Genomic DNA, 20,312 nt, shown 5'->3' with positions numbered 1-20,312 from the left:
CTAGAAGCAGCTTTTTGTTAAGTACTGTCACAATATAAATAAACTTTGAATATCTTTAATTAAAAGTTTCACAGCTATCAATACAAAGATAGTTCTCATCAACAAAATTAAATGTATTTACAGATTTAAAACTAGTTTTATTCCCCTATCTCTGTTTTGACTATAGCTCCAGGTGTTAACTCTACTGATCCATGACATAGCTTCTCCTTTCCTTACAGAAAAATATGATATGGCAGACAGCATATAATTTTCCAGGATAAGAAGGGACAACTCAAATCATGTGAGTTTTACATATAAGTTGATTTTATTCAGTGCTGAGAAAGACTGTAATTTATGCTTTCCAATTACATGTCAAATCCTATCAGGAAGAGGAATAAAACCACTGCTTTAAGCAGTGGAAGCTTTAGCAATTATTTTTCAGTATAAACAATTAAAGACAAGTATCAACAAAATATGAAGGGCTTCTGCATTTTCTGAGAAATTCCCACAACTTCATAATTGGAATCAAGAAAACTGATCAAAACCGTGAGGATTTAAACAAGAGTTTGAACATTATCTTTTTCAGTACTGCCACGTCAAACTGCAAATGACTTTTCATAACTAAGTCTCAAAGAACTACAACGACACCGATCACTGCTCCAATTCCAAATAAAAACAGTCATAAGAGCAACTGTTGGAAAACCAGCGATACTCCAGCAATTTAAAAGCGGTACAGTTTGAAAATCTGCCTGACAGTTCAAAACCATTCAATCTCCCCAAGCTCCATAGGTCCGCTAAGGTATTTCTCCTGCGAACTTAAAAAGAATATGAGACCTGTTATTTAGTATTGTGCATGTCAGAAACTCCAATTCTGAGCAATTCTGAGATATTTTAGTATTTCACATTGGTTTTTTTGTTGTTGTTGTTTGCTTGTTTGTTTTTTTTTTCCCCCTTCTTTCCTCAAAATGTCATGGAGCAAATTCCTATCAGCTAAAAAAAGCATCTGAGATGCAAGAAAGTACCACCACAGTCAGAGCTACAAAGGAGAAAAACGGAATCGGAAAGCTGTGACAGGAAAAAACCTGTGGCAAACAAGTATACGTAAAAGCTATCAGAGTATTATTAATACCTGCACTGTCATACCACTAAGTTTCTTTACAAGTATTTCAATCTGATAATGGCAGTAATAAAACAAACAAAAAAAGTCCTTTCTGTGAGGACTGCTATATTCCATACCGCTGAAATAATCTTTCCTTTCATCTGTGTCAATGCAACTGGAGCAGACATAAACTATTGTGTCATTTTACTCGGTTTGCTTACTCTTGGAAAACACAACTTTGGCACAGCATGTATTAACAGAAAGACAATGTAAAAAGAAAGAAAAGAGAGATGATCACCTCATAAAATGTTTATAACTATGACTGCAGAGACTGTTTATTTGATCAGTGTGTATAAGAGCTCTATTGAAATCAACAGTCATATCCATTAAATTTTAAAAGCCCAGTTAAACGTAACATTGAACACTTTCACGTTTCATACAGAACACTTATTTGCCCTGTAACAAATGCTACAGTCACAGGTTACATATATGAGATGTTAATAAAACATTTCTAACATGGATTTATCTCTACCCACATGTCCTCTGGTTAATCAGATTTATTCCAGGCTTGAGCAGTTTCCCTTTCTAAGAGAAAAAAAAGTTACTATTCTTGGCACAGAATGCATGCCAAATCCCTATTTGAAAAACGAAATGGTACTGTGGAGAAGAAATAAATAAATAAGTGTGCATGATAATTAATCCAATCAAAAGAGGAAATGACTGAGGGAGAATGACAGGCAGCACTTTCTCAAATACTACTGATAAAATAATTTTGACCTAACATGAAGTTTCATTATTTATTATTGATTTATAATATGATACCTTGCTTGCTGGTAATGCCGTTCCGCTGTGAACATCTCCCTCCAGATCAAAGGTAGTTTCCTGAACGGCTCTAAAAGACAACATTTGAAGCACTTCTTAGAAATTATATGAGTAAGGAAATAGCAAGAGATAGAGTAGCTGAAATTGATAAATTAGAATTCAAAGAGGTATACAGTGATACTTGTTCACATCACTTTTAAAAACACTGTATCAATTCTTTATGTAAGAACATTACAAGAACTTACACAGATCATTTTATCTGACAAAACAGATTTTTAGTTACATTTCTTCCTGATTAAGTGAGAAAAAGAAAAGCCACTGAAATATTTTTTGTGTGTTATATATTCACTGCAGTAGATTTGCTGCACGTTTTTACCTAGATGCTCAGCATCATATCTATTAAAAACTATTACTGTACGCCATTCATAAAACCACAGTGGTACATTTTATTACCTGCTTATGCTAAAGAACAAAGATTGTAAAAATATTTGATTGTTCAAGCTGCAATATTCCTTAGACAGAGATTTCACAGTCCACACAAAGTAGACTGGAGTAGTACAGTGCTTTGTTTATTGATCTGCAGGCTAGATGCAGAGGAAATTTAAGATTTTAGCAGAAGTATCACATTACTGTTAAATGCCTGGAAGTCTGTCTGGAGTCATCTCCTGTATCCTGCCCTGAACTGAGCTTTATTTCACAAGCTTTCAGTACTTACTGGAAGCATTTAAAAAAGAGGAAGACTGGCTTTTTACACGAGCAGACAGTGACAGCACAAACAGGAATGGTTTTAAACAAGAAGAGAAGAAATTTAAATAAAATATTAGGAGGAAATTCTTTATTCAGAGGAAGGTGAGGCTGCCCAGAGAAGTTGTCCATACACCATCCCTGGAGGTGTTCAAGGCCAGATTGGATGGGGCCCTGTGCAGCCAGATCTAATGGGAAAGCAACCCTGCCCACAGAAGGAGCTAAGATTTGGGTGTGCCTGAGGGCCCCTTGCAATCCAACCTGTTCTAACGAATGGCATGACTGAAGATATATGTAGACCTCTTTCATTTACAGTCAGTAAAATTTTAGAACATCTAAGGCAAAGGACTGCCTTCCTATAACCAGGAGGAAGCAAATCACTGGACATCCTGGCACTCTCTTTTTAAGGAAATCGATTTTATTTCCAAATTTCAGAATGCTATGTATATTCCACGTAATGTTCCATGCATTCCATTCCATGCATTAACTTCCTGTAATTCTGTAATTTTCTCACTGTAATTTTCTTGGACTTCAGAATGGATGAATGGCGTATGTTTCACTCCTTATGAAGAACAGGAAAAACACCTCCAATGTTTTTTTTTGTTTTTTTTTTTTTCATTTCTAAATGACTGCACACTATCATAGTAGTTTCATTTTGATCTTGACAGGATGAAGAATATGACATGTTTATTTCATGCCATATAGTTTGATATTGTTTCTACTAACCATTTCTATAGCCACTGAAGTGAATGCAAGTCACTAAAATCATAACCAATATTTTCATTACGCACTTATTAAAAAGATGAATGTAGAGAAACAGTAAGATGCCCTTCTGTACTGTTAGTCCTTGCAACACAGAAACTGGGAGACAATCACGCTGTAAAAATGGTTGGCATTTTGAAACATTTGCCTCCTCACTTAATCATTTTCATATTGAGACAGATGCCTGCTAATCCTAAAAAAAATCACAAGGTGGAGCTCAAGTATTGAAATAGCAGTTACATGGTTAATATTTAAAAGCAATTACTTGGAACTCATTTAAACTCATGCTCTAATCAACTGCCATTTATAACACTCTCATCCTTTGTTTTTCCAGGGCTCATTACTGTACTCACCCAGCTTTGTGCCTTGGACCTTTGACCATAAGGCTTGCATCAATAGGTCTTTTAGGGATAATATGGTCCTGAGTGGGATCCACAAACTTAAACACGTGAGATGACCCAAACTGAACCTTCATTCCACTTTGCAGCATAGTGGTTTCTGAAATACGCTGACCTTCTACGTATGTTTCCGCATCAATGTTTCTTGGGGTCACAGTAACAACTCCATCCATATTAGTGAGATCACAATGATGAGGCTGAATTCCTGGACCAAATAACTACAAACAGAAACCATTAACATGAAATAAATTACATATACAGCTTCCAAAATTAAAATAGTAGGATGGAGCTACAGCGCAGCCTATTTGTAGACTAGTAACATAACTGTGCTTGCTAAACAAACCCAACACCCTCAGCTTTTCCTCATAGGAGAGGTGCTCCAACTCTCAGTCTGACATCTGTGTCTGCTTTTTCTCCATACCTGAATGGAATTGTCATCAAATTTTTCAGTTCCAACTTCAGTGACACTTAATTGTAGACGATAAAGCTTTGGTTTATCTCTGGAGTCAGAACCATCTGTGGAACAAATGACAAATATTAATTTGCAAGTTATTTAAGCTTAAATGCACAATATTTGTCTTCCAGAAATTTAAGAGTAACAGTATTCCTGAATTTAAAAAAAAAAAAAAAAAAAAAAAAAAGTGAGTGATATTCATTCAAGATTTGTTGTGTAATTTTAAGTTGTTCATCAGAGCCTAAAAACAGGAAAAGTAAACAGGGCACTGGCAACAGAGTGCTGTTATCTGCAAGTACAAAGAGCAAAGTAATCAGAAATTACTGTTCTGAACATACTTTGAAAAGCCTTGTATATTTCCTTGGTAGTTGAAGTAATACAATTTTTGTTAACCTCTTAAGATTTCATGTATACAAATATGGTTTAAAACTACTTTGAAAATAACTGGAAAAAAACCTGTATATTACTGTAGTAAGAATATTTACAGTTTTCAGTAAGAGCACAGACTATCAGCAACATCTACTACCAAGAAGTGACATGCTGAATTGTTTCCTATTCACAAAATATTAAAATAGGGTAATGTGAAATGAAAATCTTAAACTTTTCATTTGTTTTTAAGTCTACGGCAGCTTTAGCCTTGATATACTGGTCTGTAGCACTCCTGAGCCTTGTCCTATTGATCCATATTTTCACCTCAAAAGAAAATGTGGTCAAAGATAAAGTTCGTCTTCCTTCTCACATTCTCCCCAAGCATACATTCACCAAATAAATCAAAACATAGTGGGATACACAAGATGTTGCATAGGATTTAGTTGTTGTCTTCACAGGCTAACACAGATGGATTTTGGCATATACGTAAATACTTCCCACTTCTCAGAAAATACTTCAGATACTAAACCAATACTGTTACTTCTGTCTTCAGTCATACTGTTTTCCTCCAAGCGGAGGATGCAAAAAGAAGGCTGCAGAAAAGACTTACTAAACCATGGACATAAAGAATGGTTTACAGAATCCCTCCAAAATATCAGAGAGTATTATTAAAGCTATGGCCCACACAGCAATACTGCTTTCTGAAGGATGCTAGCCATTTTCAAATTTTAAATGAAAATCAATACAAACAGAACCTCCATAAATCTGATTTTTAGCTGCCAGCATTGTTTATTACAAAAAGAACATATGCAATTTAACCGTAAGATTTCACTTATTCTATGAAGCAACTGAATCATCCTTCAACGAAAACCATTTAAACCACTAACAGTCAACAACAGTTAAAACGTAACAGTTAAGAACATTGATAAAAGCAGAAGATACAAAGAAAGTAAAGCAACAGGATGAAAATACAAAACAGAAACAGAACACCTGAAGTGAACAGAGGGGAATGAGTCATCAATATGGCTTTAAATTGCATGGATACAGGTGAAAGTGTAACAGGTGGTCCTAGCAATATACTTCTGGGGTGTTGCGATGTTAGTGGGACATCAAGACAACAGGCAGTTCACAGAGTAGCATTCTAAATATCAAAATCACATGCTGACACAACAGTAGCCTCCCATTACTGAACAAATTTAGAATCACTGCCATAAAATAGTAGCATGTCATCATCCATCAAGAAAATAATATTGAACACTGAGAGTGGTCAGCCCTCTAAGCTTTTTTTTTTTAAAAAAAAAAGGTACAGGGATAAAACTCTTTTTATACCCAATATTTAAATCTACAAACATGCATCCAGTAAGACTGTACACTAAACATGGTAATACTAACACTATCTTCAGCAATTCAAACGGTGGGCATTTTAAAATTACTTAACAATGCTACTCAGAGATTATACATCTGCACCTTCAACATCATCAAATGCAGTCTTATAATACACAACTGAATTCATTTGGCTGCTTAGCCCCAAGTCTTGTTACTGTGTCTCCCCAAAACCCACATATCAAAACCTAGAGTCTCTTTCATTTATTTATTACATAATCCAAAACTCACATTTTCTCCCTCTACTCACATTCCAGTTTTAAAGAACTGTCATCCAGAAGACCCAGCTTAGAATAAACTTCGAAGAGAATTATCATAAGTTCTATAACGGAAGAAATGTCTCTAAAAAAAAAGACCATTTTGCTCTGGGGCAGGGGAGGCATGTAGAAGGAAGGAAAATTGCTGTATGCAGTCACGCAAAGTCCTGTATTTCGTGATTTTTGACAGCTAAATGCTCATCTAAATGTTGAGCGGAATGCATTCCTCAGAACACAATACAGCAGGCTGCATTTCTGCCCTATCTGTGGCAAAGCCCAAATGACCAAAGTCCAAGAAGGCTGTTGTTAGCCTCTAAGGTTCAAACTTCAACACTTCTGCTCATTTGAAAAGGAGATGCACATGATTTAAGTCATATGTCTTAAGATACAGAAGTTGTGCAGTAAAAATAATAGTACAAGGTTTTGTATCTAACAGAATAATTATTTCCTTTTAATACAGAAATTCGAAAGGTCAAAGTTCTCGGGAAGATGGGCATTAATAAACAATACTAGAGAAGAAGCAAAAGGTATAAAGAAAATGTATGAATCCTACCCAAAACCTGTTTGTGTTATATGTATGCGTAAGGAAACACGTGGCCTGGATGGCCAGTATCCTACTTATGACATCCATGACTAAACAACACAAGCAGAGCTAAATAGGTGCAGGAAACATCTAGTGGTTTTAGTTGGTTGTTTTTTATTATTTTGGTTTTAAGTTCAAAAAATTAAATAGTAACATCTGCCTCCCAGACACAAGCTGAAGAACTGAGGATGAGAAATGAAGCACTGAGTTAACCATACGTTAAACTTATCTGCCTAACAAAGTTTTACCTAGTAACACTACTAGGCTTCAAATCCATTTAGTGCAGTTGGCATTTGAAGTGAGTTTCAGAAGTTGTTTTCTCCCCCATATGAAAGTACATATGCATAGAAATATACACATCTGTGTATATTGCCTATCACAGGTTGAAAACTTTTATTTCAGAAGTTAATCCTCAATTGGAAAGGAGATCTCACTTCCAAAGACAATGCACAAATCAGTGACTTACAGAAAAGGGTTATTAAAAAATACTTCAAAGTACACTGTACAATAAGATGCATCATGAACTACTCTTCACTTACACTCACTAGTGAAATTGTTTATACAAAATCTGCTCAAACTGTGGTGCTATCACTCTCTAATACAGTTTTCATGGTTTGCTTTATGCAGTTAATATTCAATACTGCACTTCAAATAGCGCCATAAAAATGTGCAGTGAGCAGAACTGAACAATCACTTGTAGTAAATTAACTCAGGAATTCTTAACATAAATATACACTTTTATGCAATAGAAAGACAGTAAAGGCCTTCCTTCATAGATATTGCTTTATACTGCAGTAATTCACAACTAGAAGGCGAATCTTACACAACTTTGGAGATGGTTTCAATTTGATTTTGCTAATCCAGCAGTTGAAATTATTCAGTGAAATAAAAAGTATCTACTTGAAATCTGACTAAACAAAACAATGTAAATCAGAAAATAGGAAATATTTAAATGAGTCCCAAGTTGAACAAAAATACCTCCACAGGCATCGTGCCTATTTACTTAAAATGCAGTTTAAGCTTGCATTTCTATAGTAACCCAAGAAGGAAATCTCCTACTATAGTTTAGAAGTCTAAGTTAGCACTTAAGACAATTGAAAAAGAAAAAAAAATGGGATTGACAGATTTGAAATATCAAAGTCAAAAGATAAAGTCTCCTACTGAATTTCAGACAAGATATGCACTGCTAACAGAAAGAGCCAATAGCAGACATCTGTGGTAAAGAAAGATTCAGTGAGGAATGTGGCAGACAAATAAGCTTCTTCAAACTAACATGGAAAAGTGTTACCATGATACTGCAGTTCTGTTCTTGGAAAGAAGTTTGGCTGGGAAACTGCTTTGGCCAAGGCTTTTAATCTTCACCAACTTTTAGTAAATCATCTTTCTTAATTGTTATATCTCCCATTACTCTCCCATTACTCTCAACTCTACAATTCATGGTTGCTTTTATGTAATGAGGCAGGAAGAAAGGTTTCAGATGTCTGGTTTTTATTTTTATTTTTAACCCTTTATGATTTTTATTTTAGACTAGCAGGATAAATCTTACAGACTATCACGAAGATGTTTTTCCTCAAACTTTAAGGATTGATTGAACAACTGAAGATAATAACTTTGAACTCATCAGCAGTCATAATCACTGATGATCTTAATGCCCTTTCCAACTAAAACTATTTCATGATTATATGATCACCTAGAGAGTAACACCTATTTTCAATACTGTCATATCTCACTTCAGTCTATTTCTGTTACTATCAGACTCATCTCAGCTTACTGGTTCACTTGCAAGACTGAGAATACGGAGACAACTGCTGACTACCATATTTACAGTCACAAGCTACTGAACTGCATCTATCTCATGGTGCTGAATCTGATCTTCAGCCTATGAAAGTCCTAGAAACCAATCAGCAACATAAGCAGCTGTGCAGAAATGGAAAAATAAGATATGCTTCCAGTAGCAAACATAACGAATTAGTGTAATTGCACAGGATGTGGAACTGAAGTCTACCAGATTGTTCTGTAAGAACGGAACCAATGCTCTGGTGGAAGTACATTTCCATCATAGCTTCATCGAGTTACTTCTGTAATATACACAAGTATATCATATATATATATATTGTGAAATACATTGTTCTGCAGAGAGAGGCTCTAGAATACTAAGAACTCTTTTTCACAACCTATATACTAGTTTTGTAGGAGTCTACAAAATAAAATAAGGAAATGGATGTTAAAAAATGATATTAAAGGAAATCACACTTTGCTAGAAATTTTAGTACCTTGACTGCTAATGTAAGAAGCAAGTGGTTTTATATCCTGTTTTAGCCAAATAGACAAGAACACATCAGCACATTACACTTAAATGGAGAGAGAATCAAAGTAGAATCAAATGCCATAACGATTGGTAGATTAGATTATCAAATACTAAAGATAAAACTTAAGACTTCTGCTAAGTATGCCCAAATCTCTTTGATGTGCGCTGTTACTGTTAGACAGCAATGTAAGATTGCAATTAGAAATACAAAGGGATGTTATGGAACACTACAAAGCAGAAATTGAGATCAGTTTCCAGCGGCCAAATGCTATTTCCTATAACAAAAATCATTTGTGATGACATCTTCAATGCATCAAACATTGAGTAGCACAGTTAAGTTTCTTGACATTTACCAAACACAATTAACTGTGAATTCTGCAAGCAGATGAATCAAAGAATGATTTCTTCCTACCACAATACTGTTTGTAGATCATCCTACAAAACTTGTTAATCTTAGCTAGAAGGTTGAGCTCTTCAGATAGCAGCACATTCATGACCTATTTGATATCTATTCACCAAGAACAATTAAATCGTAGCTGACAAGCAAGATAGCTACTTCACAGAAGTGGTCCCTTGGGAAAAAAACAAAAAATAGTAAGAATCAAGACAGCCTTTCATATGTCCAAAAGAAACAAAAGTTTCACAGCGAACGATGTTTTTAGTGACTAATGAGAGAACAGTATTAAATATAGCGTTACCTTCATAAGCGTGATAGTTGTAGTAGGCAAAGTGATTCCTTCTCCCTGGGGTTAGAAACACATGCAGAGGACCCAGGTGAAGGCAGCAGCAGCAGACAGATACCATGCAGAACATGCGGAAGAGAGCAGGAAAAGAAAAGACAGGAAAGGATGAAAACTGTAGCCAGACAACGCTTACCACTTTATAAGGATGAAGTGCATTTAACTCATTCAACTTTAGAAACTGCATAGTATATAAAGACATCAGTTCTACAAAGCTACTGAATAAAACAACTCCTATTATTGTTTAGGAAAGCAACAACAAGCTGTTAGAAGAAAAACGTGAACAATAGGTCAGTCCCACAGGCACTGTGCAAAGGCTCAGTGGGTAGCCTTGCCACCTGTGTCATTTCAGATTGCTTTTCCTTTCTCAGTAAACAGATGTTTCACTCCACTGCCAAGGCAGCATTTTAATACAAAAGCAACTATGCTCAATGACGAGTAACAGTTTAGAGAACAATAACAATAGAAGTACTATTTAAAAAAAAAACAAAACACAAGAAGTGTATAAAAAACAAACAAACAAAAAAAACCACAACCAAAACATAGGTTAATCTAACTTCAGCCCATAGAATGCAAGACAAAATATATTCGACATATTTAACTGCATACTGTTAAATTCACCTTTCTATAAAACAAAAGAACCAACACTCTTTGACTATAATCAGAACACATACAAAGCGTTAGAGTATCTCTTTTTAAAGAAAGGATTTCAACCTTGCTACTTGAAAGGTAAGCAACCAGACCTCAATCTGTACATCACCTGGTTTAGATATCAGAATACATCCTAGTTAGAGGTGTTAATAAAAGGAGTGGCAGATAGCTACACCACGTAAATATTTAAATTCTACATCCTGATCTTTAAACATGAAAATGACAGAAATGAGAATAAGAAACTGCATGTGTTTTAAAATTTGGTGTGTTATAAACAAACAAGCTCCCTCAGATATTCCTATGTCATAAAATTGTCAATGACAAAGAAGCCAAAAGAGTTGCAATGAAGTCTAAACTAAAGCACAGCCTTGCTAGTGATCTGAAGTTTACACACAGCCTGAAAAACATTTACTGAATGAGTTTTAGGACAAGAACATGATTTTTTACATCAAAATTTAACATATGGCACTGTCAAATACAACTTCTAAGGTATGCTGCAATATACTTCTGAAGATAAAACAGAGTTAAGAAAAGCTTTCCTGGTTTTTCTTTTCCTCCTTCCTCCAAACAGCCATATTTTGCAATAAGAAGTAGGATTTAGATAGATATTAAGTGTTTTGAAAATGGTATACATATGTATATTTTTAATCTACCAAGAATATCTACACTTAGTTTGAAAGGCCTCAGTGTACTTAGTCCTCCAGAAGAACCAGTGAATATAGTACATCATGAGGTAAAGAGTCCTACTCATTTTAAAATCAAAGGGCGTTGTATTAAACTGCTCTACTAATTACCAAGTTTTAAACCCCCAAATCCAAAGGAAGGTGAGAACTGAAGGAATGGGGATATGCATTTGAAACCAAGCTAATGAAGTTTTAGTCAAACATTTCTCTCTTATTGTATTCTTTTATCCCAATATAATAGCAATATGAAGCAGCTGCCTCTAGATATTTTAAATTCAGAATCTGACAGGAGAAGACAACTGAAGTGATGCTCGCTTATACTCTCAACATCAGACTTGTGTTTTCAACGGAAGTCTTATTTGTAGAAAAAAAATTTATATGGCTAAATATCATCTAAATATAATCTAAATTACTAGATAAGCAGAATTCTTACCTGGACTTAGTTCTACCAGGTATGGTAGTTTCTCAGGAGGAAGGCAAGAGCCGTAGCCAGACCCATCAACTCTCTCCTTCCCCTTTAATGGCTTTCCATCAGCTATTTTCTTGGATTTCTTTGGGACATAATCAGGAGGCCGCCTTTTCAACTGAAAGACTAGTATTCCTAAAACACAGCATTATACATCCATTGAGTCTCACTATCAGTGAAAAAGCACACTTCTAATATATATCACTTTATAAGTTTTCTATAGGATTACTTTCAGGTTACAATGTTCCTGACATTTATGTAGTTACTTGTGAGTTAAGACTGTTCCAAAGATTAATACCTCTCCATGGTGGATAATTTGAAAACTTCAGGATGAAATGTATAATACTACTGCCTAAGGATGCAGTATTATAATCACTACTGAATGAAGTGGTAAATAACTAAAGGCACCTAGTTTTAAAAGTGCCTGAAAACAAAACACTTCAAAAACAGATGTTCCAATTTCCTGCTTTACAGGCATTCACAAACATAGCTTACAATACTCAATGCACAAAAAACCTCCTAAAGCTTTTCCAACATACCTTTATCACTAGGCCATTCCCTGAATATCTGAAGTGGACACTCATCATCATCCAGAATAGTTTCTTTAGCACCTTTATCATCAGAGTGCTGAGCACCAGGAGGCAGAATGACCTAGAAAAGAACAAATGCAAGTTTTCAGAGGTGTTACTGGACACCTCTCTATATATATATAAAACAACAGATAAAACAAGTGAATTAAGAAACTTGAAATGCATTCTGCTTTCCAAGGTTTCTTCTAACTTGTGGTTAACCACACTTCCCAGAATACCAGACAAATTTAAAAACAAGAGAAAGCTAGTTACACTTAGACTAGATAAGGTCAACCTCCAGCAAACAAAATTATTTCAATTTCCAACAATCAAGAAAGTGAAAGTGAAACATCAGTCAAAGGATAGTTGAAAAAAAGAACTGCAGTTTCTTTCACCATCTCACACACTGGAATCAGCCTTTCATTTTGCTAAAGCCATTCTGTTAAAGCAATATGTAAGTATCTTTAGAAACAGCAAGACAAGTTGGCAAAGAAAACACTGTAATACCATTTGCATCCCTGTCATACTTAACCTCCACCTTGTCTCTACCAGGAGAGTAAGTGCAAAACTAGAGCATCTGGCTGAGGCTTCATGCTGTCTAGCTTTGAGGAGGAACCTAAAATAAGCATACTTTGGGAACCAACCTCAAAGCACTCACACTTTTTATAGCTATACTCTTATGAGGCTGAGAAAGGGGAAAACCTTGATTCATTTGTTTTGACTAGAAAGGAGATATTACTGACTATTTCATACACATTCACATTACTGCTTCCCAAAGCAGTAAAGCATAAAAACAGCAACAGCCAGGATTACAGCGTGACTAGCCTCTAAATCAAATATAAATCACTCATGTCTGAATTTAAATAATAAATAATAACATTTTTAAAGTCACAAAGCTTTTACTACCTCATTTGTGATCCTAACGTTATTTAAATCCATAGGAAGTTTATTTCAAATGAACTACTCCACATTGTTTCTATCTCTGAACTATGACCTAGGCAACGCCTTCCAAAATTAAGGCACATACAGACTGGTGCACACAACCATGCTGCAGCCCTCCATAGGCTTCTAACTCTTATTTGTCACCTCCTCTCCACACCCACTGCAGTGTTAACAAAGTTCCCACAGACACACCTCAAACTTCCTTTCATCTTCTTCCAAGAAGGAAATAAGTATGTTTAAGATCACAAGTATTTAATTGAGTCATTGGTTTTTCCCTAAAAGCTTTTCTATGCAAAACCTGGCTAAACATAGATCTAATTACATTATCTTTAATTAGATTTTCAAATAGACAAGATACTATGAATTCAGGAAAATATTATAATTTATAAACCAAAGGGAAACAGAAATACATCTAAACTCAAATCTTATCTTGCCAAACCACTCTCTTCTACTTCACATCCCAGATTTCAAAACTGATTATACTTACAGGATAATTTGAATTAGCTATTCAAGAAAGACTCTATTTCAAGCTTTGTACAACAACTATTTTAAAAGCACAAACCCCTCCAGATCAAGCATTAAATAGAAACCACACACCAAAATTTTGCTTACTCAAGGGCTGAACAATACAGATTGGAGAGGAAACCAAAGAAAATCCAAATGCTCTGAAATTAGAGGAAAGGTGAGAGATAAAAACACAAGGGCTACAACGTGACCCTGATGTTTATTCTGCCTTGGAACTTGTATTAACATATACTCTGGCATTCCTGGCTTAACTAACAGCAGCAATAGTAAAATGGAGAAGTTGAAGAGAAATGGTCACAAAGGCAGCAATCTCCTCGTCTTTCCAGTCAGTTACTATTACTTCCATCTCACGAGAAGCGTGAGCTGATAAACTCAGACATTCCTTGCCTAAAAAAAGGTGTGTGACCTAACCTACAGCAAAGACACACAACACTACAACTGACCTTAACAGGACAGGAAGCTCCTAATCACAAAGCAATTTTAGAAACCATCTCACCCATGCTTTATTTGAATACTGCCTCCATCTCCCACAAGGCTGATTTTCCCACATTTTAGAATAATGGAAACACATAGAATAGGTTTACACTATGATTTTGGTTTTTTGTGCCTTTGCTTTCATCCTGAAAAACAGAAGGTGCTGTTAAACACCCTTTAATGAATCAGGTTTGCACATTCCCCTGCTTTCTGTAATATAGTAGGAACTCGAGATGGGTAAAAACTAGCTAAGATCATAAGTCTTAGCAACTAACAAACCACAAACTGAAACAACAACAACAAAAAACAACATAGCAGATCAGGAAGAATATACTCTGTTTCCTTATAATGGCATTCATAGGCATGCATATCAGAAATTAACTACAACCTACATTTATTGATTAAAAAAAGCAATGAACCACACAGAAAATTCAGGCTAAAAATTCTAAATATATCATCTTAAAACTTATCCTTGCAAGGCACTTTCTGTGATCAACCAATAACATAAGGTAAAACATGAACACTTAAGTCTCTGTGATAAGTAAGGGTCAAATTTAGCTACAGAAAAAGTTATTAAATCTAGCCTTATCAAAAGCATCAAATAAAACAAACCAACCAAACAGTACTAGAACAGCTCTTCTATAAGTTCCTCCACCATTTCTGCTTTAAGTGAATAAATAATTAAGCAAACAAACCCCTTATATCTACTGTGAATTTTAATTCATTTAAAATTTTCCTTGCAAGTTAGGAACAGAGGTTCTGCCTGTGTCCCTCAAAAAAACAAAACCAAAAACACAACGGAGCTTGTTAGAAACAAAACAAAAAACCAAGTATTTCATGTCTGTTTCTGTAAAAAGAAAAAAACAAAAACAAACGAAAGTCCTATTTACCATAAACTGCATGTTTTTGTTTGACATTACAAGAAGTTTACATCTTATCCTCAAGTAATTATGAATCGCAGCATGCTAAGACAAAGGTCTAATCAAGATTCCAGGAGTTAACTGGTTTGCTGCATGCCTCATGTCTTATGCCCTAAGTGAATATACACAGGTAGCATGGAAGACTGTCTAATTAATTTGACATCTTGAGACATGTGCGGTGAACCTCATATTATGCAGGGAAGCACAAACCAAGTGTACTGAAACAAACAATATATACCAGAACAGACTTGCATTTACTTGATTACATGGAAAAACTTCAGAATTGGGCATAGAGATCCAGCATGAAATACAACAAAGTGGAATATGAAAGAAAGCAACTAACAGGAAATAACTGTTTACAGCAGAAGTTGCCAATGGTAGGCACTAACAGAAACAAACCTTACAATTTTCATGTTTCAACTGAAACTTCACAAGTGAGTGCACTTGATTACATGTAATTATGCAGCCTTACAAAGGTCTTGTGATGCAATTTAACATCTATTTTAATAGTTAAATAAATGTGAACTGCTTCAATCTTCTTGTAAGACTTGTCACCTGCCGCCCAAACAAAGCATTTACAATCCCAACATTTCCCAATAGGAAAATGAAGTTATCCAGTTCTACTGCACACTGCTTTAAACTTACAAAGTTAAAAAAAGTACCATGTACAAGAAAGATGTGTTTTCCACAAAATACAATGAAGTATTTGAAATACTAAGTAAGGGAAGAAGCCCTGCCACTGGTTCTTCAGTGAAGTTATGCTAAGCTGCCATGAAACCTATTTACTGATGTATAGTAGGTTTCCAAAAAAAGAAGCAATGTTGAAAGAATTATCAGGCTGGATGTAGGATGTTTTTATATTTCCAGCAAGGAAAGCAAACTCATAGAGAATGTTGGAGGAAAAAAAAGATAGATTTTTAAGTTAAGTTAATCTAAAAATACTCAACTTCAGTAAAAAGGAAGAATCATATTTGAAAAACCTTAATCAACAGAGGCACTCAGAAAGGCTGAACAGGTTTTAGCCAATGACTTCTGATGAGCAAAACAGTAAGGTTTTCTGCACTTGAAAGGCATTTAAAAAGATTGGCTGTTAGTCAATGAATACCACTCATATTTAAAATGTGAACAGAGAAGTTATTTAATTATAGAAATTTACAATATAAAGAAGAAGCATCCCTCAAAAGGCAAAGGTATTCACAAATGTGCTTTCCTGAAAATGAAGTTAAAGCAACTTGCTTCAGAGCAAAGACTTGGTTAATGTTTCTCAGCATCAGTGCAACATTGCATGGACTATTTTCTACATTAAACAACCACACACAAGACTGAAGAACAAGTGGAGGTATAAGAGGGGAATGTCATTATTACAGCAGTAACTTGCAAATATTTCCCTGGTATAGAAGCATGTAATCACCTCAATAAATTCTCTGAATCATAAATATTTCTTAATACATCATAACACCCTCTGGTTCTGAACAAAACAGTTCAATGCAAAACATTTTTCAAATTCTGAAGAAAGTTAAAATGTTTCTGCTGCAAGCTACAATCTCTTAAAACACCAGAAAAACTAGAATGTCAATTCAGAAGCCTATTTTACAGCACTGATGACTGAGAATCATTAATTTTATTAATAGATAGACAGTATTAAGATAATAAGCATACGTAGGACTACACATAGAAAATACTTCAGAGACAAAACTGAGAATCGCTTTTAAAATGTGATGTGTCATTAAAAAAGTGCTGTAACTATTACTTAAAAAAAAACCCCTTACAATAATAAAATGAGTATTTAAAATCTTAATGTAAATTAACTCTAATAGTTGAGATCACAGTTACAGGTTAATGAACATTTTCATATCACACCATTCTCTTTCAGAAGTTAACGTGGACAGAAGTTTATAATTTTTAATCTGTACTGTCCATGAGCCCTTTTTATACAGCTGTACCTATCAGAAAGAGTGATTCTATAAAATCCATTTAGAACTCCTAAAATAATTACATTCTGAAAGTAAGTGCAAATTTTAGTTAAACGTTTCATCTTTTCTGATATATAATGAGGGTAAGCCACCAATGAAAGGCATAAAGAACCTTTAATAATGGAGTTTGGACTAAGCAGTTCTGACTCTAAGCAGACTTACTTATTCAAGGGAATAGGGTTTGTTCAGCCTGAAGGATGAACAGAAGGATGTAGGAAGACCTCATAGAAAGTTTATAAATATGAGGGGAATTAATTTTTTACAGGGGTAGATAGTGATAGGACACAAGTGGAATGGTTTTAAACTAAAGGAGGGAAGATTTAGATTAGATATCAGGGAGAAGTTTTTTATTGAGAGGTGAGGTGCAGGAACAAGTGGTCCAGAGGGGCTGTGGATGCCCCGTCCCTGGAGGTGTTTAAGGCCAGGTTGCATGGGGCCCTGGGCAATTTAATTTAGTGCTTGATCCAGTGGCTGGCAGCCTTGCCTGTGGCAGGGAGGCTGGAACTTAATGATCCTTGAGATCCCAAGCCATTCTATTATTCCATGATAGCTTATGCACAAACAGCATGAATTTCAGTCTTTGCAGGATCAACTATTATTTTATACAACTGTGAAGTATAAGTACATTTTGTGGCATCAGGCCACAGTATCAAATACAAAAACATGTTACTTTCATTATTAATATTTACCTGTGTATCAAGCAATATTTTAAAATGAGATTTTATCTGAAAAAAAAAATCTTTAAAAAAGAACTCTTAGTGCTGTTAAACTTTTTTTTTTTTTTTTTAATAAAAAAAAGATAGCTGTTGAATGACCAAGGTCTTTCCATTCAATTTTAAGCTACTTATAAAGACAACTGTAAAATATGAAACATGAGAAGAATTATGACATAGTAACTTTACTTACACGAGCAATACAATAATCCTTGGGATTTTCCTTCTCCAAGCCATATTTCTCCAGTGCTTCAATAACTGCAAAGTCTGCAGTATCTGTAGTTGACAACAGGATTGTCTTGTATGGTATATTTGGTTTTAAACTGTCCGCATAAATTCTCAGTGTCCCACCTTGGAAACAAAATTCAATTAACATTGCTACCACAGAATAGAAAAATAAGAACAAAAATAAAAGATGGTAATTTATTGCATTTCTAACAGAATCTAAAAAAGAACTTCTTCAGAAATCATTCGGGCAACATCCTAATACAAGGCAGGTTACACAAAATCCTCAAAATGTATTTTGACCACAGGTAAAAGCCTCCAGTGATGCTGTATTCTCCAAGAAAGCTTTTCACCCTACACTTCACCATCGTTACCACTCTTAGCGACGTCAAAATGAAATAGTGAAAACAGCTGGATGACAAACTAACTTCTCCCACCTTAACAGCCAGATTGTACTGATCTCTGAGACTCTCGCTTCTCTTTGAAAAGCCGATTTCAGACTCCTCTTGTAACTGGTGTTTTCTATACCTCTACTCGCTCTTCACTACTCTTCTGTGGATAGAATACTACTAAAATTGCTCCATTTGTCTTGCATGTAATGATGGTATCTATACAACTACTGTTTTCTTTATATTCACATTAACAACAGGAAATATTTGATCACTGTGATCCGAAAGATCTTACAGAGAACCCTTTGGGCAGAGCCGAACAAATATTCCTTGCCATCTTGTATTTGTGCCACTGATTGCACTTCTGATTACTGAAATTGTTCATAGCAACATGAATCATATTCATTTCAGAATGCTTCTCTGATTTGTAACATTCATAAATCTAATTCTGTCCTCAGTAAGATCAATAAGCATACCCTCTCCCAGCAACTTGCCCCTAACTCACACTAGTCATAGAGTACACTCCTATGGAGTTTTACCTCTATGAATCATCTGTTCCATTACACCATACTTAACTATTACTATCTCCAGTTTCTATTTGTACTTTAAGGTTAATTAAAGTCAAACTCGCAGGAGCTGCTGGCCTTAAAATATTCACTCAATTAACAGATTAACACAAATTTAACTAAAAGTAGTCTACACACCTGAGTCTGGTCTGCCATCAGAACTGCGAAATTCCTGCATTCTCTTCTCTAGTTTTTGTTGCCGCCGTCGTTTCATAACCACCTCAGGATTAGATATTGTGCGGGTGAAGCTGGTCTCAGGCATATCTTTGTAAACCTCAGCTGCAAGGCGAGAATTCTCACTGCCAAATTAATTTAAATAAAGAGAGAAAAATTGTCATTAGTACCTGAAAATATATACATGAGGGTTGCTCTGAAATAATGTCTCCTATTTCATTACGTTGCCCCATGACATCAGAGGTGGATGGTTGCTGGTATCATAGTAGAGGTTGAACCTTCTCACCAATATTCTGTTACATTTTGCTGCCGTGCAACAGATGGCAGCAGAAGGGCAGTCCAACAAAAAGGTGTCTGACATGGAAGGATGTATGAAGAGAAGGTGGGTCACGTTAGAAAATGGAACACATTCTCAGCTACAAAACACTATCAAATAGTGCTACTGTTCTCTTTGTATCTATTCTAGTTTCTCTGGAAGCAAGTAGGAAGCGTTACTTTCAGAGCAATCTATGTATATAGACAACCCCATCACTTCATAAAAGGCAAGTGGAATCCATACGTATAAGAGATTATTTGAGTTATTAGCTGGTTTCTATTCTAACAGCACTTCTTCTAGGACTAGGACTGTTTAAGAACATGAGATAATCAGCAACCAATGTAAGTACTGATGAATGCTACCTTTCAAGAAAGAAAAGGGGTCTTCTACCTCTTACAAAAAAAAAAAAAAAAAAAAAAAAAAAAAAAGAAGATGAAGAAAAGGAACTTTAAATAACACCCTTAACTTAATTGTGAGTTACAAATCTTGCAAGTCATGTTGAAGAAGAATTAGTACATGCTTGTAGCTCATGATTTTACTTCTGCTCATGTACTTAAATACAATAGTACATTAATTTTTTAAAAATAAGATTAAGCTAAGTAACTGTACAGAACTGGAAAGCCCAATACTGACATGTGAAGAACGGTGCAAACATGTCCATACAGAGCAGTACTATACAAAAGAAAAACAATCCTGTCCTCAAAAACAAACAAACAAAAAAGCCAAAACAAACCGGCCTGTAGCCAGGTGATAAATCAAATGCAGTACCTACAAGAACTACTTCCCTATCAAAAGATAGAACAGAGAAGGGAACAGAAGCAAACTAGA

General features: G+C 35.1%; 2 protein-coding genes across 22 annotated transcripts in view; one reads left to right on the top strand and one right to left on the bottom strand.

Annotated features, from left to right (window-relative positions):
• Positions 1-20,312, top strand: part of TTLL2 (tubulin tyrosine ligase like 2) — a 487,337-nt gene that overhangs the window by 220,627 nt on the left and 246,398 nt on the right. The gene's annotated exons all lie outside the window — the stretch shown is intronic.
• The window catches only part of AFDN (afadin, adherens junction formation factor), a 112,706-nt gene that overhangs the window by 54,349 nt on the left and 38,045 nt on the right, over positions 1-20,312 (bottom strand). For 16 of the 21 annotated variants that reach the window (XR_008209678.1, XM_052696355.1, XM_052696192.1 and 13 more), the window contains exons 5-12: positions 19,133-19,293; positions 18,008-18,165; positions 12,238-12,349; positions 11,666-11,833; positions 9,857-9,901; positions 4,226-4,320; positions 3,760-4,022; positions 1,901-1,970 (exon numbers count right to left, since the gene is read on the bottom strand). Coding sequence is in view for 20 of the 21 variants with exons in the window: in XM_052696355.1 (XP_052552315.1) it covers positions 1,901-1,970; positions 3,760-4,022; positions 4,226-4,320; positions 9,857-9,901; positions 11,666-11,833; positions 12,238-12,349; positions 18,008-18,165; positions 19,133-19,293 (1,072 nt within the window). In the remaining variant the exon portion in view is untranslated. The remainder of the gene's footprint in view (positions 1-1,900; positions 1,971-3,759; positions 4,023-4,225; positions 4,321-9,856; positions 9,902-11,665; positions 11,834-12,237; positions 12,350-18,007; positions 18,166-19,132; positions 19,294-20,312) is intronic. The other 5 variants (XM_052696250.1, XM_052696268.1, XM_052696319.1 and 2 more) reach the window with 1 other exon arrangement.

This window comes from Tympanuchus pallidicinctus, unplaced genomic scaffold (assembly GCF_026119805.1).
Source record: "Tympanuchus pallidicinctus isolate F22 unplaced genomic scaffold, pur_lepc_1.0 scaffold1, whole genome shotgun sequence".
In the NCBI taxonomy this organism is placed as follows: domain Eukaryota; kingdom Metazoa; phylum Chordata; class Aves; order Galliformes; family Phasianidae; genus Tympanuchus; species Tympanuchus pallidicinctus.
The sequence above is the reverse complement of the archived record's forward strand: the minus strand, read 5'-3'. Positions and strand labels throughout refer to the sequence as shown.